The sequence below is a fragment of the Talaromyces atroroseus genome (assembly GCF_001907595.1).
Source record: "Talaromyces atroroseus strain IBT 11181 chromosome Unknown scaffold_8, whole genome shotgun sequence".
In the NCBI taxonomy this organism is placed as follows: Eukaryota; Fungi; Ascomycota; class Eurotiomycetes; order Eurotiales; family Trichocomaceae; genus Talaromyces; species Talaromyces atroroseus.
The window spans coordinates 1,135,273-1,160,122 of NW_017971440.1; the positions used below are offsets into that span (position 1 = coordinate 1,135,273).

The 24,850-nt window shown below is 46.5% G+C and overlaps 14 protein-coding genes across 14 annotated transcripts; 4 read left to right on the forward strand and 10 right to left on the reverse strand.

Annotated features, from left to right (window-relative positions):
- Nucleotides 1-1,277: 1,277 nt before the first annotated feature.
- On the forward strand, nucleotides 1,278-1,798 carry UA08_06300 (hypothetical protein; the record flags this gene model as incomplete). The annotated part of the gene is made up of 2 exons (XM_020268608.1): nucleotides 1,278-1,428; nucleotides 1,539-1,798. The coding sequence occupies 2 exons, from the start codon at nucleotides 1,278-1,280 to the stop codon at nucleotides 1,796-1,798; spliced, it is 411 nt and encodes a 136-aa protein (XP_020118867.1).
- A 455-nt stretch (nucleotides 1,799-2,253) lies between these two features.
- On the reverse strand, nucleotides 2,254-3,312 carry UA08_06301 (hypothetical protein; the record flags this gene model as incomplete). Its single annotated transcript, XM_020268609.1, has 3 exons — nucleotides 2,254-2,733; nucleotides 2,796-3,034; nucleotides 3,096-3,312. The coding sequence occupies 3 exons, from the start codon at nucleotides 3,310-3,312 to the stop codon at nucleotides 2,254-2,256; spliced, it is 936 nt and encodes a 311-aa protein (XP_020118868.1).
- A 941-nt stretch (nucleotides 3,313-4,253) lies between these two features.
- Nucleotides 4,254-5,311, reverse strand: UA08_06302 (hypothetical protein; the record flags this gene model as incomplete). Its single annotated transcript, XM_020268610.1, has 2 exons — nucleotides 4,254-4,978; nucleotides 5,035-5,311. 2 exons carry the CDS (start codon nucleotides 5,309-5,311, stop codon nucleotides 4,254-4,256), a joined length of 1,002 nt encoding a protein of 333 aa, XP_020118869.1.
- A 630-nt stretch (nucleotides 5,312-5,941) lies between these two features.
- UA08_06303 (hypothetical protein) lies at nucleotides 5,942-6,544 on the forward strand (the record flags this gene model as incomplete). The annotated part of the gene is made up of 1 exon (XM_020268612.1): nucleotides 5,942-6,544. One exon carries the CDS (start codon nucleotides 5,942-5,944, stop codon nucleotides 6,542-6,544), a length of 603 nt encoding a protein of 200 aa, XP_020118809.1.
- Nucleotides 6,545-7,076: 532 nt separating this feature from the next.
- UA08_06304 (hypothetical protein) lies at nucleotides 7,077-7,481 on the reverse strand (the record flags this gene model as incomplete). The annotated part of the gene is made up of 2 exons (XM_020268613.1): nucleotides 7,077-7,118; nucleotides 7,203-7,481. 2 exons carry the CDS (start codon nucleotides 7,479-7,481, stop codon nucleotides 7,077-7,079), a joined length of 321 nt encoding a protein of 106 aa, XP_020118810.1.
- Nucleotides 7,482-8,353: 872 nt separating this feature from the next.
- Nucleotides 8,354-9,373, reverse strand: UA08_06305 (hypothetical protein; the record flags this gene model as incomplete). The annotated part of the gene is made up of 3 exons (XM_020268614.1): nucleotides 8,354-8,587; nucleotides 8,646-9,017; nucleotides 9,329-9,373. 3 exons carry the CDS (start codon nucleotides 9,371-9,373, stop codon nucleotides 8,354-8,356), a joined length of 651 nt encoding a protein of 216 aa, XP_020118811.1.
- A 1,165-nt stretch (nucleotides 9,374-10,538) lies between these two features.
- Nucleotides 10,539-11,583, reverse strand: UA08_06306 (hypothetical protein; the record flags this gene model as incomplete). Its single annotated transcript, XM_020268615.1, has 5 exons — nucleotides 10,539-10,926; nucleotides 10,989-11,085; nucleotides 11,143-11,307; nucleotides 11,382-11,420; nucleotides 11,481-11,583. 5 exons carry the CDS (start codon nucleotides 11,581-11,583, stop codon nucleotides 10,539-10,541), a joined length of 792 nt encoding a protein of 263 aa, XP_020118637.1.
- An 870-nt stretch (nucleotides 11,584-12,453) lies between these two features.
- On the forward strand, nucleotides 12,454-14,737 carry UA08_06307 (hypothetical protein; the record flags this gene model as incomplete). Its single annotated transcript, XM_020268616.1, has 4 exons — nucleotides 12,454-12,584; nucleotides 12,645-12,751; nucleotides 12,846-13,402; nucleotides 13,466-14,737. The coding sequence occupies 4 exons, from the start codon at nucleotides 12,454-12,456 to the stop codon at nucleotides 14,735-14,737; spliced, it is 2,067 nt and encodes a 688-aa protein (XP_020118848.1).
- Nucleotides 14,738-15,012: 275 nt separating this feature from the next.
- Nucleotides 15,013-15,584, reverse strand: UA08_06308 (hypothetical protein; the record flags this gene model as incomplete). Its single annotated transcript, XM_020268617.1, has 2 exons — nucleotides 15,013-15,214; nucleotides 15,271-15,584. 2 exons carry the CDS (start codon nucleotides 15,582-15,584, stop codon nucleotides 15,013-15,015), a joined length of 516 nt encoding a protein of 171 aa, XP_020118847.1.
- Nucleotides 15,585-16,059: 475 nt separating this feature from the next.
- Nucleotides 16,060-16,659, reverse strand: UA08_06309 (hypothetical protein; the record flags this gene model as incomplete). Its single annotated transcript, XM_020268618.1, has 1 exon — nucleotides 16,060-16,659. One exon carries the CDS (start codon nucleotides 16,657-16,659, stop codon nucleotides 16,060-16,062), a length of 600 nt encoding a protein of 199 aa, XP_020118846.1.
- Nucleotides 16,660-17,300: 641 nt separating this feature from the next.
- On the reverse strand, nucleotides 17,301-19,170 carry UA08_06310 (hypothetical protein; the record flags this gene model as incomplete). Its single annotated transcript, XM_020268619.1, has 4 exons — nucleotides 17,301-17,317; nucleotides 17,352-18,850; nucleotides 19,048-19,084; nucleotides 19,122-19,170. 4 exons carry the CDS (start codon nucleotides 19,168-19,170, stop codon nucleotides 17,301-17,303), a joined length of 1,602 nt encoding a protein of 533 aa, XP_020118845.1.
- Nucleotides 19,171-19,871: 701 nt separating this feature from the next.
- On the reverse strand, nucleotides 19,872-21,320 carry UA08_06311 (hypothetical protein; the record flags this gene model as incomplete). The annotated part of the gene is made up of 1 exon (XM_020268620.1): nucleotides 19,872-21,320. The coding sequence occupies one exon, from the start codon at nucleotides 21,318-21,320 to the stop codon at nucleotides 19,872-19,874; it is 1,449 nt and encodes a 482-aa protein (XP_020118844.1).
- Nucleotides 21,321-21,859: 539 nt separating this feature from the next.
- On the forward strand, nucleotides 21,860-22,760 carry UA08_06312 (hypothetical protein; the record flags this gene model as incomplete). The annotated part of the gene is made up of 3 exons (XM_020268621.1): nucleotides 21,860-21,965; nucleotides 22,022-22,567; nucleotides 22,639-22,760. 3 exons carry the CDS (start codon nucleotides 21,860-21,862, stop codon nucleotides 22,758-22,760), a joined length of 774 nt encoding a protein of 257 aa, XP_020118843.1.
- A 677-nt stretch (nucleotides 22,761-23,437) lies between these two features.
- Nucleotides 23,438-24,580, reverse strand: UA08_06313 (hypothetical protein; the record flags this gene model as incomplete). The annotated part of the gene is made up of 1 exon (XM_020268623.1): nucleotides 23,438-24,580. The coding sequence occupies one exon, from the start codon at nucleotides 24,578-24,580 to the stop codon at nucleotides 23,438-23,440; it is 1,143 nt and encodes a 380-aa protein (XP_020118842.1).
- Nucleotides 24,581-24,850: the final 270 nt, after the last annotated feature.

The window sequence follows — 24,850 nt, forward strand, 5'->3', positions numbered from 1 at the left end:
TCAAATGCCGTAATTCGTAACAATACCTATCAGGCATGTAGATACATTGTTTGTACATCTGGCCATCGCCTTGTCGTGTGACTGCATGGCTGTGGTGCTGCTTGTTGGCCCCCACACGGTCCACGCGGTGCCAAGGCTCCGTGGCCGCTCGATATAGCCGAATACTGTTAGGTCGGTGGTAGGGATTGGAAACCGCGTCAGTAATGGCGGAGCTGAATTTGGGTTACGGGTGCAATCGGACTGACAGTCCCTTTCCCCCAGGGATTGAGTTAGAGTTGCGGCTGGAGTTTTAGTGGGCTCTTGGCGGTCCCACTAGCCGCCTTGTATGCCGGGGCCAAAATACGGGGAGGTGTATTGGCGTAATGTGTATTTGTGTTTTGTATGTAATGTATCAAAGTATAGAGAGTATTTAATGTAATGGCATACGTATTAGAAACATCTCGTATCCAGATGTGGATAGTGCAAACTAGAACCAAACACAGCCTCTTTGCAGTTCATTCAGGCGTCGAAGAAGGCCGACTGAGAAGCTCGAATGAATCTCCGGGAGACTAAGGCGCTTCAGTGCTTAGGCAAGCCGTTTTCAAAGGGCATCGTTGTGCGAAATGCCAGAATATACACCTATCACACAGTCTGACGACTATTCTAGCTCCGCACAATCAGTTTACAGCAGAAAGCATGCTGATGATCGCAAGGATGCTTGCGAGCATTGCGCTCGCATTGCAAAAGGGCGATGGCTGAGTTGTATTTTGCTGGGCGTCTCGATCGTTTTACTTACAGCGAATATCTTCTTATCAGTAATGCCATCAATGAACACTTGGAGACCCTCTGAAGAGCCCGTCATAAAGTCAGGTATTTAATCAATTGTTTAATCCCATAATTGTATCCATTCTGTTTTGATGCTGTTGCTAACATCACAACTTTAGCTTCGGGGTATGAGCATCTACTCCATACGACGGAAAAGAATTGCGTTCAGCGACTCTCATCATATAGTACGCTCCCCCGCTCCTTAAATAAAATATGTTCCAGTCAGATTCTGACAACTGCGGTCAAAGCACCTGCCATCGATGCAATTGACTACTTCGAAGCGAATCTCTACGATGCGTATTCCGATGCAGATAAATACATTGGGCCACCCACCGCAGAACGGGAACAAAGTTGGAGGGAACTTTGGCAACGTAGGTTCTCATTTCATTAATTCACTATGTCCTTACTTTGCAGCCGACCTTTGGTGTTAGTGTAACATTGTTAACTCCGTGAGAATTGTAGACGAAGCCACAATGGTAGAGAATTGGGCCATGCCGATTCTAAATCGCACAGACCCAGAACCGTATGAAATAATTGAATCAGACGGGAAGGAGGGATTTACAGCTATGTCCAAGGTGTATCACCAGTTAGGCTGTCTTGTTAGTACCATGCTGGCCCTTGCAAGTATGTACTGTTGTCACTAACTAATTACATTCCAATGCTCACATAGGATATAATCCGCCAATATACCTGGCTCCTGGAGGGGAGATACCCGCAAGATTTGATCTCACTAGAAATGCAAAAACCAGCAGAAGAGACTCGCAAGCATATTGACCGCTGTATTGAGGATCTTCGCATCAGTCTAATGTGTTATAGCGACATGACACCGTTGCTTATCACGAAGGAGCGCGATCCAGATTCGGGCTTCAAGGCAGAATTAAACAGCCATCACAAGTGCCGCAATTTTCATAAATTGGTAGACTGGACCATATCACATGGTGTTGAACATTGGGAGAAAGAGGGTGGATTCCATCAACATGGAGACCGTGTATAGAGTCACTGGCGTGCATACTAAGCAGTGAATATATGTATGTTTATATATTATTTCGATAAAGTAGTTGAAAAAAAATCTTGAAGCTTAACGCTTTATAAATAGTCAAAATTGCTAGTTCGATAAAACCATTTTTTAAGATATCACGGTAATTAGCCCATGCCCCGCCATCAGGCTTTAGCACAATGAATTGGCGCTTCTTTCTATTGATGTAGACTTGAGTATTAGGTATGGAAGTTTGGGACCACCCTTGTCTGAGACGGCTGTAATAGTATTTATTGAAACATTGATTTAATCAACGAGAGGACCTATTACAACATATGCAAGGTCTTAGACCTTATTATCATTGACAATTTTCCACCTCCTATCAGATATAATCCGAGATAATCAATACCTAAACCGGTCTGTAGATGACATATTGCGTATTCGACCGCAACAAGCACGTCGGACTCATTCCCTTAAGCACCCTCGTTTAGAATGGCACTGTTGTGCTCATTCACAGATTCAAGCTCAGCCATCTGCTCCTCTGGAGTCAACTCTGAAAATGCACTGTGGTCCAAGTTTCCCGAGTTCACACGAGCGAGGTCTTTATACGCACGAACCAAAGGCTCGTATGGGCTCCCAGGTGGACAGTATGTGTACCGATCAAGTTGATGAGCAATACCGTGGTCTTCACCCGCTCGAGTGATGTTGACAGTCTTGTAGCAAGAGCTTCGCTCCTTCACCCACGCCTCAAGTTTACTCCAGTCACGGCATTGACGTGGCTGCCCTTCCGCGACAAGGAACTGGTCACCATGGTCCTTTGTATAATCCAAAAAGTCGTCCGCTGCGCAAATGATATCCTGGCGAAGAAGGTCAAGACAGTGCTCTATATGATGATATGATACCAGAGGCTTTTTCCCGATATGAGAGTCGTAGGTGTACGCATGGAGAAGAACCTTGGGGTTAAATTCAGCATGGATCTTAATTCAACTTAATAAGTAGACAGGAATTCACTTACGGTGCAGTGAAGAGCATGGTACCCATGGGTGACATACATGCCTTTGTTAATATCCCAGGGAAACACCTGTGACCGTGGAGCACCCAGACGATCTGCTTCTTCATGAGTAATAGCTATAAACCCATCACTGACATCAATTGCATTCCAGAGAGCGTCTTTCTCCTCAAGAGTATGCTCGTCGTCGCTGTACTCAGTGGCGTAATGGAACGGAATCTCAATTTCTCGCTCGGGTAACTTCGCTGTAGTCATGAGTTATTCAGCAGAGCACAACCGAAAATACTTTTCACATTCAGGGCTTACCAAAGAGGGAGCGGCACTGTGGCTTGTGCACAGCGAGGTAAACAAATTGGGCGACGTTGAGTATAAGAGACGCGACGAAAAAAGCCGGTATCAACTTAATCATGGCTGCGAACCTTTTTTTTCCAAGAGCACGAGGCACCCCAGACACCAGACCATCCTCCTCACCATTGTATGAGGATTCCGAATCACGGTGCTCATCTGTATACGCGGCTCCCATGACTACGACTCCGCCGTATTGTGTTGGGATAATAAGTGGATGTTGACTTAGTGGTGAACAGAGGTAGGAAGTAGAAAAAAAGGCTAATTCACTGAGTTATTTGCCAACAGAGACAAAATGAGATTCCTTGAGGGGGGAAGACATATGAGCCCTCGACATCGGGAGACTGATAGAAACAGCCGGCTCTCGACATCGGTACTCTAGGTCGATTGCAACGTACATGAGATCGCCAGAACTCTGTGTAAAATTACCAATGTATTGATAGACATGTACTTGATCATAAGGTTTTGTAAACGGTGTGACAATACTAGTGAATTCCGGTAACATTTGAAAGATAGATAACTAATGATACAGGGTAATCTGATCCATACTGCATCTACAATACACACCGGAATACGAGCGAAGCACGTCAAAAATGTGAGACGTGCATGATTCCTTCTCATCCTTCGCAATATTCCTGTCAAGTATCAAGCCAATCAAAACAACTTGCAAGAATCAGGATTACTTGAGTTCCACGTATCTTGACACGGAGTTTAAACGGAGTATAAACAGGTTTTGTCTACCAGTAAGTTGAAAGCCATCAAATTTCCTAGCAGGAAGCGATGGACTAGTAATAATCCTTAGAGTTACATTTCCCTAAAGAAAAATTGACTAACTGCTCCTCTACTTCACCTTCTATCTCGCACTAGTTCAATCGAAGTTGCATAAAGGCCGAGTTCAATATGATACTGTCTTGTCCCTTATCAATAATAGCTGTTACAGCAATTAACTTTGGCTTGTTTAGAGATGGCTCTAGAATAATAGAAAGTAATGCTTTCTTTTTAAAGGTCTCATGGATCATATTAAAAACTTTAAGGGTTACATTTTAAATGCATTCCGCGGGATGGCCAAAGACAACCTGATATGTAGAGTTCAACTGCACTAACTAAATTTCAGGCGAATCATAAGCCCTCGGGTTTTTTCTTTGGCTGCCAGGCCAGCTCGGGCGGTATATCCAGCTCAATGCCTTGGCTCAAAGCATAATCCTCCAATCCCAGGTGATTACCATATGGAGTGAGAACCCCCTCGGGATCCATCTCAATAATAGGTTGATCAGGGAATTCTGTCCATTTCGTCTCATGCGGTATGATACTGTTGGCTTCCTTCCATTCAAGAATCTCCTCATAATTGCGGCATTGCTTAGTACTAGCAAAGTTCATGTTCAAACCCGGCCAGCCTGTAAACTTCTGGCCTACAATGACTTCCAAGTCAGCATGGCACATGAGACTTCGCAGCACCGCATATGAACAATGAAGAAGATGGTCATCCCACTTCAGCGGGCTGTGCTTGTTCTTCTCCCTCATATCCCCATAGTATTGTGGGAATGCGGTTTGTCGAAGTGCATTTAGACAATGAATCTGATGAAATACGTCGATAACTCCGTAGTATACTCCCTCTCCAAATTCATCTTTCGGTGCTGGCCATACCGTAGCTGGGTCATAACCGAGACGGCGAACTTCATCGGCACTCAAGGCAATGGAATGCTGCCTACTTGCTCTGAACCACGCCTCGTCGACTTCTGGCGAGGGCATTTGCTGAAAAATGGATGGGTTATTATCCGGCCAGTAGTTTGTAAAATTGTGGCGAACTTCGGATCGATATACATGAAGACGATCGTACACGGGAGCTGTTGAACTTCAGAAATTTTTGAACACTTACAAAAGATAGCAAAAAAAAACTTACAATAGGAACTACGGTTCTTCTCAATGTAATGTTCCTCTTTGACGGCATTCCTGGCCAGTATCAACGCCGTGCTACTCAGTAATAGCAAGAAGTTGGTGCCAACTAGAATGCAGACTAGAAGTCTGTGGGAAACACCTGATGCTGTCCGCTTTGTATAGTGATATGAAAGATGAGAGCTGTCGGAATCACTAGTGTCCAGAGGCTGTACTTCCTCTTTGGAGACAATATCTGAGCGCTCATGTCGCGAGCGATCTGGTGTCAGATATGAGAACTGCATGGCGAGCGAGCCCCTTGGACGCTGTGTAGGGAGAATCTGGATTAACGCAACGTAAAATTTTAGACGAGAAGATTTGCTCTTTTCGAGAAGCCACTGCAATATTTGGGTCTGTTCAGTGTTTCTGATAGACTAACCTAATCCATCACTTAGATAAGTCTTCGCATATAGCTGACGAAGATCACAGACTGGCGACGTGGTTAGTGCGTGCTGAAAAAGGAAGTGCTGGCTTTACCGACAAGGATTATTTTTAGCCAAATTACAATACCAACATACCAGACTAATCAGGCATTGCGTGTATTGTGTAAGATATGTTTACATACCTGGTCTGGATTTGTGCTGATCCCCCATCTGTAAATTACGGCTTTCTCAAGTATAGTGAATGAATCCTCACAGTATTCTATGTTGTCACGCAAAAGTGTAGTATGACTACGCAACACTGACGGTGGGGCATGAAAAAATGAGAGTAGACTCTATTTAGGAGATAAATATTGCCTACCTGGTACTCGACTCAACGTTAGATTGATTGACTTCCCCAACACTTTTCATCACACAGTGGTTAGATACAATTAACACCTTTTCTTTCTCTTTCATACCTTGCTTTGTACACTGTTCAATACAAGTGCTCTCAACATGCGTTTCTACGGGACTATTCTCGCTTTCCTTGCAGCTACGCCAATCATCGTCGCTGCTGCTCCTATCGACAACACAGCTGCCACTATCAACGGTGGCACTGCCGCCGCTGCTGGCATCAAGCGTGACGATGCCACGGCTGCCACAATTAACGGTGGCACTGCCGCCGCTGCTGGCATCAAGCGTGACGATGCCACGGCTGCCACTATCAACGGTGGCACTGCCGCCGCTGCTGGCATCAAGCGTGACGATGCCACGGCTGCCACAATTAACGGTGGCACTGCTGCTGCTGCTGGCATCAAGCGTGATGAAGCCACGGCTGCTACTATCAACGGTGGCACTGCCGCCGCCGCAGGAATCAAGCGTGACGATGCCACGGCTGCTACTATCAACGGTGGCACTGCCGCTGCTGCTGGCATCAAGCGTGATGAAGCCACGGCTGCTACTATCAACGGTGGCACTGCCGCTGCTGCTGGCATCAAGCGTGATGAAGCCACGGCTGCTACTATCAACGGTGGCACTGCCGCTGCCGCAGGAATCAAGCGTGATGATGCTACCGCTGCCACAATTAACGGTGGTACTGCCGCCGCTGCTGGCATTTAAGAAACTCGAAGTGGCTACCTAAGTATATTCCTCCTTGCCTACGTTGAAATTCACACATTGATGCTAATTCATGCGGAAGAATTACCCGTCTGGAATGCTACGGATTTGACAATAATGGCTTTCGCTGGGTGATTGAGAAGGGCCATGCGTTGTGCTCGAGGGCCTGTCTGGCCTAATGGAATGTCAAGAGCGAGGAGACAAGTCTGCGTTATGTATGCTGCCTTTATTAAACTGGGTCATTCATTAGTTTAGGCAGTTTTGAATCGATTTTTAACAATAGTATACTCACGATCGTGTTTAAATTTTGTTGTACGTAGACTCTACACACGCAGTACCCAGTATGTGCTCATCCTAGTTTAGCTATTATTTATAGCTATGAACTGTGTAAGAACCCCTTACTTCCTTTCATACTCTAAAAGTCCATAGCTCTTGATATTGCCCAGTGTTTTCTCTTGCATAAAAGCTTTTCTCATTTTTGACTATACCTAGGTACATACTAAAGTTGAATATACATATAACCACATGACTGTATCTAAAGCAAGAAACCTCCAACTTCTTTGCCCGGGTGCAGTACCTAATGGAGGTACGTCAAACGAGACATATTGTAGAAAAACCTTCACCCCCCTGCCCCCAGGCCTTATTTATGATAATCCTTTACTTCCCATGACAGCAATGGGCCGTAGCTAAGGGGTTTCTTGATAGAATCTGACCGATGTTCCAAGTAGTTCTCCGCTGCGAGGATCAGGTTGAGAGAAACTAAAATTACCAGAAGCGCAAGGAGCCCCAACGTCACAGGCGACTGCCGATTGCGATAAAGCCATCGCTCGTATTCGCGGGATGCGTAGCTTCGGTGTCCATCAATGCTGACGTCTTTGATCGAGGGCTCCGAATTTTCGAAATCTGCGTCTGCCTGTCGAAGGCTCGCGTACTCTGCCATGTTTATGTATCTGGTGGGCAGCGGAAACAAAGCAACCAATCCTAAGTAGGTGTTGGTGTTTGTGTTTGTGTTTGTGTGGTTTGAATTTTTGTAAGAGAGAGGACGCTGTGAGGGAGGACGCAAGAGATGCTTCCCTGCCTTGAGGAACGTACACGGTGAGTTGAAAATTGCGGCTGTTGAACTACCAGACTCAGAGCATCAAGGAATTGGGGGCGAATAAGCGGGGGAATTCCAAAAGTAGCTACAGCCCCGTAATCTGACGTGTTCATCTATATGCAAGCATGTTGTTTCCTAAAAGGAGTTCAGTTACATTCGTGCTTTGATAAGCAGTGAATATAGAGAGGAGTTAGGGCTGGTGATATTAGCGCTGTATCACTTTTACCGATCAAACAATACAGTACACGCAACGTCCATTTCTCCGTTACCCGTATGTTTTGTTGTGGTAATTTTCCGTTCCCCACACGTAAAGTTACCGAGGGCTAATCTTTAAACCGATCTTAAATTGACGACATCTTAGTTCATGATAAAGCAGGCTTGGTGATATTCCTTTTGTAAGGAGTAATGATTAAGCGGCCAACTCAATTCAGTGCGAGAAAAATGGGACCAAATTTCTGTATCCGGTAGTAGCTCTGTTTTCTGCAGCATCGATAGCACAGCTCATGTTGAAAATGGTACAATCAACCCTACCATTTGTCTGCTGATGATGATTGACACTAGGAATCCCTTACGTTGCCAGCATCATAGACATCTGCATCAATGCCCAGGTTCGCTACCATTCCTTTCAAACCTTTTACATACACGTTGTATTATCAGAACAAGGGCTTGAAGTGGCACATAGTTACCAGAAGTTGATTTCTAAGTAGCTAGCTATTCTATTTGTCCGGTTTTGGTTGGGACACCATGGCCACAATGCCATCTCCATTATCGCAATTTCCAAAATGGTCGGCCGCCGTGTTCCCTTCAACAAGGGGTGTGTAGCATGCTGAGTACTCACTAGCATAACTTCTCAGTGCCTCCCAGTCTTTACACTGACGAAGTTGACCGTTTCTCTCAACTGCCATTCCTGTTACACGCAATGGCGTGGAGTCGGCATGACATATTATCACCTATCAACAAGTCAAAAAAAAGAACATAGAAAAAGTCCTTTCATGTGGCCTTACGTACCTGTAGTATCGTGTTAAGGCAATGGCCGACATGCTTTTCTATCGTTGAAGGTTGACCACCTAGGCCTGTCTTTGTGACCTCCCTCAGGATTTGCAAACAGTGAATCTCATGATATGCTTCCAACAGCCACACGCCTTTGCTATGATCACTGGGTAGATCCATGGTATCAGGCCAGTTTTGTGATTCCGCCCATTTCTTGTCCCTCGTGATCATCCCATGACTCCAGTGGATCGCGTCCCAGAACTCGTCCTGGGCTGTCTGGTTAGAAATGCTATACTGTGTGTTCCACCAAAATGGCTTGTATGCCGTTTTGATTGCTGGTGGAATGCTGTACTCCGTTGGCGGGTGGGCGGTGTCTCGATCCGTTTGTGCCTATGTAAATAGACTAATGAACACGCAATTCGATATGACGAGTAGGAAAATGGCTGCTAGGAGACAGTTAGGGTAGTGTTTGTGTCTGTTGGCAATCGCAATGTAGGTGCTCATGGATGCATGGTCGTCGTCGGGGCTTCCCTCGAAATCGTCTTTGGTGGTGAGGGGGACACTTGTCCCCCATCCTAAACTTGATTAACAATTATACCCGCTTTGGATGAGAGTTTTGAATGAATTTGTCAAGAACGAAGTATCTGTTTCGCGATGAGTGGCAACCTCGCTTGCGGGCGTACTCTTCCAGGAAAACTCACCACTAAGATAACAACTGCTGAATCTTCGCAAGTACCCACAGGCATGATGTTAAAGTTCCGTTCAGTGTTAGTTACTCTAAAATTAAACCTTTCAAACGTATACCTAGGCATAACTCAAAATCCTTCAATATTAGCGAAATTGAAAGGATTCAGAGTAGGATTCATGACAGGTACAACAAAAATAGACGTATTTTAGTTCTACTGTACCTACAGTTTGCAATGGCATGCTCGGCCGGCGTTGAAACGGATTACTGTTAGTTACGGGTTTTCGCTAGCTACCAATTACTCCATATGAAGTATGTACCATCATTTTTGGAACTGGTACTTTCAAGTATGAGAAGCACATATATCTAATAGCTTAGCCGTATCTGTTGGCAATCCGTAAGTGTGCCAAGAGGTGTGATAGTTTAGTCGTTTTTTTTTTTTTTTCGCCGTACTCCTTCGGCGGTAATGAACTTGGAGTTTTGCTAAAGTCGTACCAGGTATTGCAATGGTATAGTCATGTTTTAGTAACGAAACTACATTGAATTAGTTACCCGTTAATGAATTACATAGAAACCGTATTGTGACAACGTTCTTAAAATGGGGGCAAAGTTTAGTTGCCACCCCATGACGATCAAGGAGATAAGGTGCTTTCTTGCATGAAAGTTAGTAAACGAGTGCATGACCGAATGATAGACATGCATCCCAACTAGCCTATGTATCTGGCCTGGCGAGGGAACCCAATTATGTGAATAAAATTCAGCCCCCGCCGCTTAAAGTATCTACACAGATACAAATGCAACGTGCAGGATGCAGATAGATTAATCATTTTCCATTTACCAACTCTGCACCGCATCCTCCGATACGTGGATAGTACGCATGATACATGAATAGGTATAATATTCTATAGCCGAGACGTGAACAACAGAACCTGGAAGTCGCTACGTAGCTATAGCGCTGATGCCATATAACTTATTCATATTTGTAACAAAGAATTGAGGTCTGTGTTGATACTACATCACCGGCCGTTAAGTCATCGCCTAGACCACTAAATACTAATATTTCGTCCATCGAGATGGCCGCTTCAGGATCAGGAGTGCCAAGATTGCCATCGATACTATCATATCCTCTTATTTGGTCATTGTATCCCTGATGCTGCCATCTCCACCAGAGCCGGTCGAGCTGCGCATGGTGTAGGAAGAAAATCGGATCTGTAATAGTAGAGACATTAGTCATTTAAAGCTGCATAGCGGAAGCACCGCAGAAAAGCAATGAGAATACCATTACTCGACCATAGTGTAGGCATTTCACCCCCAATTCCCACATGAACAAATCTATGGGGGCCTCGCTCTAGTCGCAGCCGAAAGTCATGGTATGTGCTCGCATTTGAGATTATATCCTCGATGATCGCTGATGTATATTCCGCTGCATGCATATTCTCGCCCGTAAAGTTTCGTCTCAAGCAATGAGGCTCAGGATACTGTGGTTTCATCGAAGCCAGAGGCCCGTCTGTAAGACAATTCTTTGGCTCGGTGCCATTCCCACCCAGGCCAAATCGACTAGACCAGACAGGCGAGTGTGCGGGATTAGACGTGTCAAGTGTCCAGTCCCAATATCTGCAAAACCGAACCCGTCAGTTGAGTCATGGTGTAAAACTACACAAAAATAGCTTACGTACGGCAAAGGGTCTTCATAATCGCATTCGCTTCTTAATGCATCCTCGTATCGTTGGACGTATAAACGGTGCCATGGCAATAGTATCGGGGCATCGTGGGCTAATAAACAATTGATATTAGTTATCACTTCACTATTACGATCTGGTATGCACATACTGTCACCAGATACATTTAGGTGAGAATAAACAAAGTCGTCATAGCGTGTAGTGTTCAAACCGAGCCGCGAAGGTCGTTTCGAAAGACATTGAATCGCTGTAATATAATTCTCCCGGGCTTCGAGAGACAATGACCTCCATTCGAGCCGGACAGTTGGAGTTTGACCTATACGAGATACGAGTCATTAGACAGGCCGGTGTAGTAGTTAGTGCTTAACAAAAAGACGAAACACCACTCACAATGTGTGTTGCTGGGCCTGCTTGTCAGACTATCCAGGGCTGTTAAATACAAGATGATGCATGATATTAAGAGTAAAAGGCTGCTAATAACGAAAAAACCATAGTATTGCAGAAAAGTGTGACGCGGAGGGTTGTGCTCTGCTGGAAGCAACGGTTCATCGCTGTCATCATCTATCTTTGTAGAAGCGTCGATGTCTTTCATGTTGGAAAAAAATATAATGAGATGGGCATCGCAAGATGCTGAAAGGTCCTGTCTTGGAGCCACCTAGCCTATCGCAAGAAGGGTATAGCAGGCAGGAAGAAGATCAAGATAAAAAGAAGACCGTTGTGTGCGTGCAGAGGGACTGTCAGCGCGCTAGACCAGAAAGTGAGATACGAAATGTGTATTCTTATTGGAACTGGAATAGTAAGCGTACGTAGCATACGACATGAGCGATTTCTTAGCGGCTCTTGCCTGATCGTACTGGCCAAATATGACTTAATAAACTGCTATATTAATCTCAGTAAGACATAATAATTCTCGACGTTTATTCGCTGGAGCCATTCCAATAAGCACAATTAAGCCCGAATGCCCGCAACTGATAACTGATAATTCCTGTTCCGGAAGGTCTGATGATAGTGACGCTTTACTACAATCGTCTTCGGGAGCTGGTGGGGCCGCTGTGCCAAGAAGCCCGCCGGCACTCTACTTAATACATGTATCTAACCCCTTTTAGGACGCGGCATCAGTCGGTACTCGCTTGTAATATACAGGAAATGCTCATACGGTACTAGATCAAAGTAGGAATGATACAATACACGCGGCGTAATGTGTAACATCAATGGATCTCCTTTGTATGCAATCTCCAATGCAACTACTAATTTTAAATGTATACGTAGTAACTTTGTTTCAGTAGGTGGATACTTTGGTTTGTTTGAATGCAATAAATTGATTGTCTTTTCCTACAAACCTCATCTCTTTGAAGCAATAGAAGACCCGCCGCATGGCTTCGCGCATCTGATCTACTCTCTAGCATAGGTCACTCTTTTTGTAGAAGGCGAAAAAAAAAAAAAAAGACATCCAGGAGTCACGATGGTTAACCAAAGCAAACACCTGACAGCAGTCCATGAACTGTGGAAGATTTTACGACAGCGCAAGGCAGAGGGCAGCTTTGAACTGGATGGAGAGCGCCTGCACATTGCCGAGGTCGTTGCTGCTGCTCAGTACGGAGAGCACCCAATCTGAATCATAAAGGAGGAAGATATGCTAATTCTCTAATTTAGACAAGACAGCCTGCCGAAGCTCAGTGAAGATCCGAAACTCAATAAATCCTTGCAAGACAGTGTAAATGTATTATTCGACCATCTGGCGCAAGGATGGTACGTATATGGTGCGTGTTATCCGTTGAATTGTAGTTTGAATAATTGTGTGCATAATACAAAAAATGACCCTGGGAATGTCTAATCTTTTTGTCTGCGCAACAGGCGTCAACACCGGGTTCGGAGGCAGTGCAGATTCGCGCACCACGGAGGTCATTGAGCTGCAGAAGTCTTTGATGCAGCATACCCAGAGTGGTATTTTGACGCGATCATCGCTCGATGGCTCAGTCATTCCGGGGCATGCCATGCCGCCGTCATGGGTGCGCGCTGCCATGGTTGTGAGATGCAACTCTACACTACGGGGTCATTCGGCTGTCTCATTTCCCATTATTAAAGCTATGGAAAGACTCCTAGAACATGGCCTCACTCCTGTTGTCCCACTGCGTGGCTCAGTTTCAGCTTCTGGTGACCTTATGCCTCTCGCCTATGTTGCTGGCAGTTTGGAGGGTAACCCAGACATCCTCCTCGAGAAAGATGGGAAAGTAAAGCCATCACATCTGGCTTTGCAGGACGCAGGAATTCCACCAATATCCCTAGGTCCGAAGGAGGGTCTTGGTCTTATCAACGGAACATCTGCATCTGCAGGTCTTGGAGCTCTGGTTGTGGCCGAGTCACATCTACTTTCATTGCTGACACAGGTTTTGACGGGTGGTGCTGTTGAAGTAAGGCAAACATCGTAATCGATAGATTTAACTCAGCCTTACTAATGTTTGGGGCATAATTAGGCACTCCGCGGAAGCGACGAAAGTTTCCATCCTTTTATAGCAAAGTCACGACCGCACCCTGGTCAGATTGAATCTGCACGCAATATTCACTACTTTCTTCGCGGTTCTCACTTGTCTCGAGACGTGCTCGAACCAAAGAATCGCCGGCGTGAAGACCTAGTTCAAGATCGATATTCTCTTAGAAGCGCTCCTCAATGGATTGGACCGCAGCTGGAGGACTTGCTGCTGGCAGATCAGCAAATCAGCATCGAGCTCAACTCTTCTTGTGACAATCCACTTGTTGATAGCAGCGCCAATGATATATACTACGGCTGCAACTTCCAAGCTGCGGCTGTTACATCAGCCATGGAGAAAGTCCGACTGGCTTTACAGATGTTTGGGCGGATATTGTTCGCACAGAGCACGGAGATGATTGATCCTCATCTAAGCGGTGGCTTGCCCGCGAATCTTGCCGCAGATGACCCAAGCCTGTCCTTTACTATGAAAGGAGTAGATGTCAACATGGCTGCCTATATGGCCGAGCTATCTTATCTAGCTAACCCAATGAGTTCGCATGTACAAGCAGCGGAGATGCACAACCAGTCAGTCAATTCTATGGCTCTTGCCTCGGCGCGAATGAGCTTTGATGCCGTAGACGTCTTGAAAAAGATGGCGGCATGTAGTGTGTTTGTTGTTTGCCAGGCGTTAGATTTGCGATCTCTCCATATCGAATTCGTGACCCAAGCTACCAAAACCATTTCCGCTATCACCGAAACGTTCTTCTCTGCTATAATTGAAGCTCAACAACTGATATCCCTTCAAGACGCCTTGAAGACCCATGTTGGCCCTGCCTGGGCAACCACCGGAAAGCTAGACCTGCATGTTCGGTCCGAACTATTGATAAATTCAGCTGTACCAATCGTCCTCTCCCATGCGTCTGGTGATATAAAGAATGTTTTAGAGTGGCAGAAACAGACCACAAATGCAGTCTCTGACCTTTGGAAAAGGACCTTTGACGCCTTCTCGGCTGCGCCTCATACTGCAACGCTGCTGGGTAAAGGTTCTCGGGTACTCTATGAATTTATCCGAAAGACGTTGGGTGTCCCTTTCCACGAGGGTTTTGTAGAACATCCCACATTTGATAACGACACTCTGAAAGGCAGAGCTAAGAAGACAATTGGTGGGTGGATATCCATCATCCACGCCAGCATCGAGGATCGTTCGATATATGATGGGTTACTGGCTCTTGTCGAAGAAGGGCTGCTGAACACAACCAATGGAACAAGCGAGTAATGTGTAGTTGGCTTTTCGACAGTGTCAATATTCTAATAGAGACGAACGCGGGAAGATAAATGAATTGAATGAAAGATAATACTTCTCATGGTTTTATATGAACATCAATGACTTCTATTCCTACAAAATGAGTTCATATCTACCGCTAGTCGCTATATAATCAAGTATCCCTAGAGTCGTAGCATACGTAGTATAGATTCATCGAGATTTACCACATGCAAATCCTAGACCATCCATATTCCAGCTTGCTTATAGACTAATGCTTGGCTGTATCTTTAGATCGAACTATACCCCTCATTCTCTTCAATCACTTCACCGCCGAATCCTAACTTGAATTTCACCGTTCCTTCAACCGCCGGCTCCCAGGGATGTCGATGAAGTGCAAAGGTCTCCATTTCCGGGACCGGAATACGAGGAAATAGGCCTAACTTGACAACGAACATCCCGGGTAGATTTTCAGACGTGGAATTGATTGGACTAGTTGGCTTTTAATATTATGTGCATCATGTCAATTAGAGAAGTCAGTTACGCACCTCCCATCTCTTGCGCAGAAATACCGAACTATGGGCACTCCGGAAGTTGTCGCGTAGTCCGTATACGTCTTCAGCGTACCCTCTGTATCCTGTATCTCGACCTTGTCGCTCTCAATCACGATATTTGGGGCCACATGACTGCCCGACACCTTTCGGCAGTTTTCGCAGTGGCAGAGATGGCCACGGCGCTTGGTGAACAGCTCGTCGTCGTGGATGGTAACCCGGACTGCGCCGCAGAGACAAGTGCCTGTTAAGCCATTTGCAAACTGAGAAATGTCGCGAGCGTTGGGATCGCCAGTAATTGGATTAGGCATTGTGTTATCCGTGGCTGAATCTGTGTAAAAATTGCACGAAGTAGAAGTATAGTCAAGTGTTGCACAGCTTGCCATCTGCAGATCTCTGTACTGGTTCCACAAAAACCTACAAATCAGCGAAGGATTCAGAGATACATAGATTATTTAATACGGAGCACGTAGTCAGCTTAGGATAGTTACAACTACTTAGATAAGAAGCTTGTAAATAGGAAGAATAAATTCAATTAAATTTACCATTATGATCATTTTCACTTCACCATTACCACATATTCAACACTTGAATATACCACGGCAACCATAGCAACATTAAATCACAAAGTATTGTCATCCAACAGTTCAAGTTTGTTTGTTTGTTTGTTCGATCTCATGACATCCATAGTACGAATATTCGCATCGACAGCTTCCTTTCTGGCCTGTTGCACTCATCACCGTCTGACGAATATTGACTGCACTTTTCAGCAGAGACAACGGGCTTCTAGAACACGGCGAGAACAGCCATGATAGCAGCCACAACAGCGCTTCCAGGCGGTGCAGTGATGACCGACGCAGCACCGGTAAATATTGGTGGTGCTGTGCTTGTAGGGATTTTAGAAGCTGTAGGGGCTGGAGTGGTCGCAATTGCACTGATGCTAGGCAGTGTTTCTACCGGTGGTACCGGGGCGATAGAGGGGGCAGAGGGGACAGAAGGAGTAGGTGTGGCACTCTCAGTCTCATTCTCTGGCGGAGGCACGACGGGGGTAGTCTCGCTAGCAACACTGCTAGAGCAAGGTATCGTGACAATCGCGGTGGTAGTGGTGCTAGGAGGAGGAGGAGGAGGAGGAGGAGGAGGTGTGGATGTAGTGCAGGGCTCCGTTTCCGTGGAGGTAACAGCAATCGATGTAGGGGTCAACGTTGAATTGGAGATAGATACTGGAGGCGGTGGAGGAGGAGGCAGGCTCGTGCTCGTAATACAAGGCTTGGTAGCTGTTGTAGTAGTACCTACGATGGTCGAATTCCAATCGCGAGGGAAATGTGGACGAGCGCTCACCACCGCAGCAAGGCCTAATGCCAGGAGGATGTCGTAGCCGAGCTTCATTCTTATCTCCCTCGTTTTGTGTCTTGTTGGATATGTATATTCCTTGTTATGAGAACGAGTCCTATGCAGGAACGAGCGTAGCTGTTGTCAACAACAAACCAACGAACGAGTGGGAGGAACGAGAGCGGATATGAAGTTTCAACAACGAAAGAGCGATTCCCTTAGTTTCTTCCTATTTCTCGTGATTTATTCTCTTCCCTTCTACATGCCGCGTCACCCTCTCATCATTATATAGACAGCCGCACCAAGCCTCCGCCCAAGCTACCGGGCGGTGATAAAGATCCCAGCCATAGAGCATACAGAATTTTCAAAGCCAAGCACAAAGTATACCACAGCGTAGAATGCTGTCGAAAAGAGAATAAGTTAGTGACCCCTCCCTGTACTGTCTAGTGAGACATGCTGCACGACCCTATTGGATCACTGCGGCTCTACAAGTGACAAGTCGGTAGATGTTTAGCGGATAGCCAATCATTAAAGTAGCCGCTGATGGGATGTCGAGTTTGGTCTTTTTGCTCGAGCCATGGAATCATGGAGCTGACATCATAGCCCTAAAGGTGAAGCAGGGTTGAATAAGCATGCATGTGTTCTTGCTTGGATAGGCGGAGGGCATCCAAAACAAGACGAATAGGAGTTCAGCTATTTCAACTTGTATCTACCGCTAGATAATGTAGTGTCTCTTCTAGTATACTCACTCTTCGTTCTGTACTTTTCAAAATGTCGGCTGATTTCAAACATGCTGTCCGGCCACCAGTCCTCATCCCTATTCCACAAAGGCATCGGCCATCGTGCATCGTTTCTAAAGGTCACAATCTGTTCAAGCTCCCAAGCTCCAAGGTCACCAATCCACCACACACCATCCAGCAGCATAACCAGAACAAGCCAGTGGGCGAATATTCCAACAGCAAGCTGGTGCGCTATACTAGGCTCCGACGTCCAGGTTATCTGGTCACCATCCGATGCATCCGTCTGAATGATGCTGTGCATCTCTTCAACTAGGTTTAGGTATTTGGTTGGAACTCTGTGGACGAATGCCATGATGAATCTTCGAGGAAGAGGCGAGGGCACCGTGGATGTTATGCTGGCTGTATATCTCCGCAACCAGGAGGAAACTTCTGACAATTGTCCTACCGGGTCTACATCGACGTCGAAATCGAGTGGTGTGCTACGAATCAACTCGTGAGTAGGAAAGGTCTCTGCGACAATATTGTTCAAGATCCTCAAGGCAACAAAACATGCCGCGATGTCAGCATTGCCGTGGATAGGTGTCGTTGTCAAGCTATCGCGACCACCCATTCCGTTGCATGCTTCAAGAACGGCCAGCTCCCTGGCCCTTTTGCGCAACTTTTTCAGTGCTGGGCCTACCGTAGCATCCATGATTGGATACAATGCATGATTGATTGGGTTTCTGTGCTGCTCTACCCGAGATGAAAACTGATATTCGTATTGTATTTGGGAACCGCTCCTCGCCGTAAGGTGATCGGGCGAATGATCTCCACTAGACCGTACTGTATGTTCCGTGGACTGAGTGTCTTTGAGGAGTCCGTCGTAAGCCACATGAACAGCGCGAAAGAGTCTAATCCACTGCGAGTGCCGGGGCATCAAATCTTCCTGCAGCTGTTCATTTAATGTTGCCGTTTTAGCCAACCAGATGCGTGCACAGTGGCTACCCGAACCGTACATTCCCATCATCGCCGCATTAGCTAAAATATAGTCATAGTGCTTGGTCTGGGGAAGTGTGGCCTGAATCTCTCGTACTGATTCCATGTGATATCCGTTTGCAAGTGACAGAAGCTCAATCACTTGGCTGCGGTCTTGATGTGATGCTGAGGGCTGATTGATGATATCAAGACATCGACATATTGCCGATAGTGCCAGTACGGATTTCATGAGAGGCTGACTCTTACAGGCTAAGTTTGGAATGCCGATCTGCAGAGTATGCTGCTCTTCAGCACCAACGGTCAGATCCTTGCTGGTATGTTCGAGGTAGTGCTGAAATAGCTCGAAATCTATAGGCGCAAGCGTCTGTGCTGCCTCTAATAGCAAGGCGGAATCAATCCCTTGGTCCTGTCTCGAGGGGGCGAGTAGCAGTTGAGATGAAGCGAGGCTTGATATTGATGACAGTGGACTTCCGGAAATTGCAGGCGAATGATCAGAATTTGAAGGACTACCAATCCCATAGTCTGCTTCGGATCTGTACCGCAAAAGTAATTGGTCTATTGGCTCTACTAAAAGCCGATCCGGTAACACAGAGCCGGGTCTTATTTTAGGATATTGGCAGTTTAGGTTCATCTTCTCGCATCTGGAGCATTTGGGTGAACGCTCGTCGCACTATATGCTAGCATTAGAAATGCGTCAACTTGAATTTTTCATCTTGAGTTTTGTGCATACCTTGATCCTGCGCTTTTTGCATTTTGAGCACCCGTACCTAGACTTTTTGTGTGATCTGCGCGTCCTGAACCCACCAGCCTCGGAACTTGAAGTTTCGTTCATGTTATTGTTGTTCTTCCACATTTTGCACGGCTTTCTTCATCGTAGTTGCAGGGTTTGTGAAACTTGTTCTTCATTGTTATATGCACGGGTCAAGATATCAGTCAACTGCGTTCCTTATACGACCTTCCCATGAAGAAACGGCATTTCGGTACACAGCCTCATATATTTGGAATTCGTGAAGAATCATCTTTGCTATTCTACGTCATGAGAGCTGAAGCTGAGAAGCTTGGCATCAGACCGAGGCCTCCAAAGGCCCTGGTTCAACTCAGTTTCTCCTAGTCTTCGCTGTTGTACGCCCTACTCCGGGCCGGCCCAATGACAAATCTCGAGAGTCTAAGCCTCAGCACAAATTCTTGAATGGGGTTGGCAAGCATCTAACTAACCAATCATCCTGAGCTTCATGCAAGTGCGTATTCGGTAGCTTACGAATACGCTGTCTCGCTAGCTAACTTAGGACACTTATTAATTTGTACGAGCCGGCCAATAAGATGGTACGACCTACGACTTGGAAGCTTAAAAGGGGTTTCTAATTTTCTACGAACTCGAGCTATATGTACGCCAAAAGCCCAATGATTGAGTCGGTGGCTTAGGAAAAGTAACTTTGAGGCATAGGACCCTAAATGGCGGTTTGAAGAATGATATTCTCTTATTCCTACGTTCTATAGCCTAAGTACCAATGCATCATCCATGGAGAAATAAACAATCTTTCTCCGCGGCTCACACTAAAGAGAATATTTCCAACTCTCCTCAGCACTGGCCCAACCCTCAAGAAAATTCGGCATCGCGGTCTGCACCGTATTCTCTGTACGGAATCCAGTTACGGCATTCTTGAGACATCCGGCTCTTGGTCCCGGTGCACCGGACAACCGATCTTTAATCCACGGTAGCCACTTCATTTGGCTAGCTTGGATGCTTGGAAAATGATCCATGGCTGAGTAGGAGACAAACTCCAGCGACTCGTTCCAATGCTCCTGTTTCAACATCTTGCAAGTATCGTCAACCGCAGGCTCAACTGTGTCAAGTGGGACTACAATGTCGGCCTCTCCAGAGACAACAAGCAGCGGACCCTTGAACTGCTTTCGGCCACTTTCCGCTAATTCGGCGTACTTCTGAACCTCAGGAGCGTCATACCAATTGGGCACTACCAGTTCGTCGACGGTCACATTCGTGAATGCAAGGCTATCTGTCGGGAGGCAACCATCCAATGGCTCCAAGACGTTGAACCATCTATCATATGACACGGGTGTCAGACCCGAGTAATTATACGAAGGGAAAACAGCAGTCACTGCAGCTATGAGTTTCGGCTGTCCGGCAATGATGACCTGAGCCCATGGTTCCGTGATATTACTAAAAGCATTTCTCAGATGGTCAAAGGTCCGTGTGGGAGGTGCAATAGCAACGGCACCCTTATATCCAGAGATAGGTTCCTTGACCTGCTTTTCCGCAAAAGCCCAAGTCGCTCCGCCTCCCTGAGAATGGCCCATAGCGACGAAGGGGCCGTCGGCTGTCAGCAAACTGGGAAACGCTTTCCGGGCTGCTATTACGGCGTTAGCCAGATCGTTGGCCTGTGCCGGTCCACTCAGCCAAGGGTGTCCTATTTTCCGTCCATTCGGTAAACTGTTGACGCCGAGTCCGGCATAGTCTGGAGCAACAACCGCCATTCCCTGTAGAGCGAGGAGGAAGGGGGCCATGAAATGGTATTGGAGGTTGCGGTAGTTACTTGGTGCGCAGCCTCTCAGTTCACCAGAGGTACCATGAGCCCATGCCACCATTGGATATCCTTGGCCTTTATCATCATGACAGCTAGTTTCCAGTGGTGCATAAGGCCACAAAACATACGCGGAAGCCGGGAGAGTGGTACCATTCAGATCATTGGTGGTGTATATAATGCGAGACATGGTGAGACCGCTAGGGACGCTGTAATTCAAGAGTTGGGTGGCCGGCTCGACAGTGAGGAGGCTTCCTGGAGCAAGGTCGTATGAAAAATTGAGCGGAGTTTCGTAGAATGAGAAATCACGAGAGGCGTGCTGGTCAACTTCCCACGATGAACCATTTTGCGCAAACTCCTGGCAGAGGGCATTGCAAGTCAAGCTGGTGCCGGTGCAAGCAACGATGAATACGCCAGCCCCAATAAGAGCCATAGGCAAGAGGAAGCTAAAGTGCGAATGCATCTTGTATTCAGTGTACAAATATGCGTCGGATGTAAGTCAAATAGATAGTTCTATTCTTGTGATATCAGCAGGAGACCGGGAGTCGCTCTCTATATATACCTTTCATTGCAAGGCTGTCAAGCCTTCATGATTCCCATATTCTCGCTGTACAATCCAGCGTCAATAATACACTTACCGCGAATGGATGAAAATGGTCATGATTTGGAATGAATCTTAGATGCTTACAGCGTAGAACGACGGCGATGATGATGAGCCAAGCGACTCCGCCTCGTATATCTCATACATCGGGACTGACATCTCATAAATTGAAGCTCTGAACGTACTAAATGACTTTTAATATTCGCGTATAGAATACGCTTTGTCTATGAGGCTGAATACGCTGTGTCGCTTACTACGGATACGCCGTGGCTTAGTACGCATACGCTCTGTGAACACGGGTGTCTACACTCATCTACAAGTATATATATGCTGGTTATCCATGAGGGAAAATCGCGATCTGATCAAATAACACAAAAAAAAAAGCTACTATACTCGAAATCATGAAAATCACTTTGTTCCTCGAGATATGTCTATTTAGTCTTGCCGCATATGGCTGGCAACACCCGCCTATAGGCCACGAATGGCATCCACCAGTTCCAGGAGACAGTAAGTCTTTTTTTTTCAGTCTCTTTGCACAAACCCGCTGACAAGACGGTGCATAGGTCGCTCACCCTGCCCTGGCCTCAATGTAATGGCAAATCACGGCTTCCTCCCCCGTTCAGGCAAAAACATCGATTTGGCCGCTGTCCGATCAGGAGTAAGTCAAGCCTACAACTTCGCTCCAACTACATTCGACAGTGCCTTTGAGCAAGCGGTGGCCTTCAACCTTACGACAACGGGGAATATCTCGACTTTCAACCTGGAGGATCTCAAAAAGCACGACGCCGTCGAGTTTGATGGGTCATTGTCGCGCAACGATGCCTACTTCGGAGATGACCATACCTTCAACCATGCTATTTGGTGGACTACAGCCCTGAGACTTGGCCTATATGATTATGGAGCCTTTGGGAAGGATAAACATGTTACTGTCGAGGCGGCAGCGCGAGCCCGTGCTGCTCGAGTACGGGATGCCTTGGAGGTTAATCCCGAATTCAATGCCTCTGCAAACGAAATGACCGGTAGTCCCGGTACAACAGCTCTTTATTTGACGACACTGTGGGATAACGGGGCAGATGCAGCTCCAAAGTCATGGGTTAGAGCCTTTTTTGGTAAGATTTCCTTGCTGTTGTTGTCCGCTTTCGTAACTGATGTCACATGTGCTGATAACAGAGTTGCACAGAGAACGAACGCATCCCGTATCTTGAGGGATACCAGCCGCCTGAAGTGCCGAGGACCAATGTTACTATTGCTGAAATGTTTGCAAGAGTCAGTGCAGTCAATGTTTCTGATATACAAAACTAGATCCTTGTCGATGTGTTCACCACTCATTTTCCGTGCATGATGATTTCAAAAGCCCGTCCTTTCTTTCGTTGTTGTGATTTAATCAAGATCCCATCTACTAGTCGAAACAGGATTCATATGAGAAGGCTTCCTTGTAATGGCTATGTCTCTACATGTCCTTTAGTTTCTTACTTCCAAACCTTGCAGAGCAAGAAAACACAGTTTGGCGCAAGCCTCATCTGACAGCGTAGCAAAGCAGATAATCAATTGAAACCAATGATTACAATTGAATCAATAATTATTCTGCAAGTACCTGCCGTATCGTCTGCTAAATTTTACCGAATATACACGAGAAATATTGGTTCCCAGGGGTTTATTCGATGATGTGCATATCCATAACGCTAGTTGTATAGTCATGTAATCCTCGTACGACTTTGGAAAGTCTGCAACGCTACATGGTGATCCCGAAGCTAATCTATATATACTCTCACTAGTAATAATTGATTTTTTCTTCAGGAAATCATCTTTTGTTGAGTGTCACCGTGGTATAGCAAAACCTCCCGACCGCTCGCAGATCTAGAACACGATGACGATCAATAGCAAACCAACCATGAATCCATCCAAACCCAGAAGCAATGGTATTGTCCTGGTTGAACAAGTAAATATAAGCATTATAATGAACAGTAAATACGAAACAACTAAGATTCCCACTGCACATAAATCAAGGGCGTGTAGTACTCCCCCGCAAGATTCACGGTGTACGTCAAATAAATCGCATTCTCCGAGGCATTTGCCAACAAACCAGGATGTGCCTGCAGCGTATACGACTCGGTAACATACTCTGCCGAGTAGAAATTAGTAGGCTCAGTCCACGGCCCCTCTGGCGACGCGGCAGTCGTAATATAAAAATCCGGAGCGATGCTTATGCCTGCCTGTCCGATCCAAACATACAGACCCCAAACACTAGAGTAGTAGAAGGTGCCCTGCCCCCCGGCGCCGGCATTCGCAATGGCAATATCGGTATCGTTGACACCCGGGATGGTGCTTGTCCATTCGCCATTCACGTAATACTGGTATGCGGATTTGTCGGTGACCGAGCCAACGGCGACCTGCGCAAGAGCCACCGTGCCGGCCGCGTTTTGTCCATAGAGGTATGCGACGTCGTCGACTACGACGCCGCCGTAGGTGCCGTAGGGCATCTGGTCTGTTGTCCAGAAGTTCTCCTGTACGGTGGTCACGTTCGGCAGACCGGTTGAGTCCCCGTTGACGGATGGATCGTAAGTGATCTGGTACAGCGTCGCGGCAGGATCGGCGACGAGGGTGACGAATTCATCGGTAATATGTGCCTCAGTAATCCATGTGAAAGCCTCGATGATGCCGGTGGTGGCATCCTCGCTTGTCACGAGGGGCGGACTGTTAGGCCAAATGACATAACGTGTATTGTCCGAGCATGCGCCCGCGGTGTTTGTGTCGCATTCGTCAGCCAGGATAGGGAAGAAAGGTTCTTCGTAGTTGTCGCCGGAGCATAGCAGGCCTGTCTCGGTGTTGCCGGCAGCATCTGTCCATGATTGGATGAGGGGAGTACCATCAGAGGAGAATTCGGTCCACGATGCTGAGCTAGAGTAAATAGGTAGCGTCGGTACGCCGTTGGCATATGGCTGCGAGTCTCGGCATGTCCATAGTTCTCGACTTCCAAATCTTGCAGAACAGCAAGAGTCACGGTCGATGGTAGGATCTGACACGTTACCAATAAGTTGTGGAGTGCCGGATACTGTTGGGATGAAGGTAGCTCTAACCTGGGCTGCTCCAAGCAGCGCAGCTGAAGCTAGAGACAGGAACATCTCTCAAGTGATTATGTGTACTTCTCCTGCACCTAGACATACGCAAAGAAACACGACCTATGCTGGATAGTCCCGCCTTTATATGCGTCAGTCATCACGATTGCTTTTTTTTTTTACGCACTTTTCTGGCCTCCGCGAGTGGCTGTTCTCATAGTTGTAGCACCATTACTCGCCCCCAGAACTAGGTATGCTACATTGCCACGTGAAGTCGATAAACGTTCAAATGATTAGTTTGAGTATATGTACGCCTGTCAGAAAATAGCATGGAAA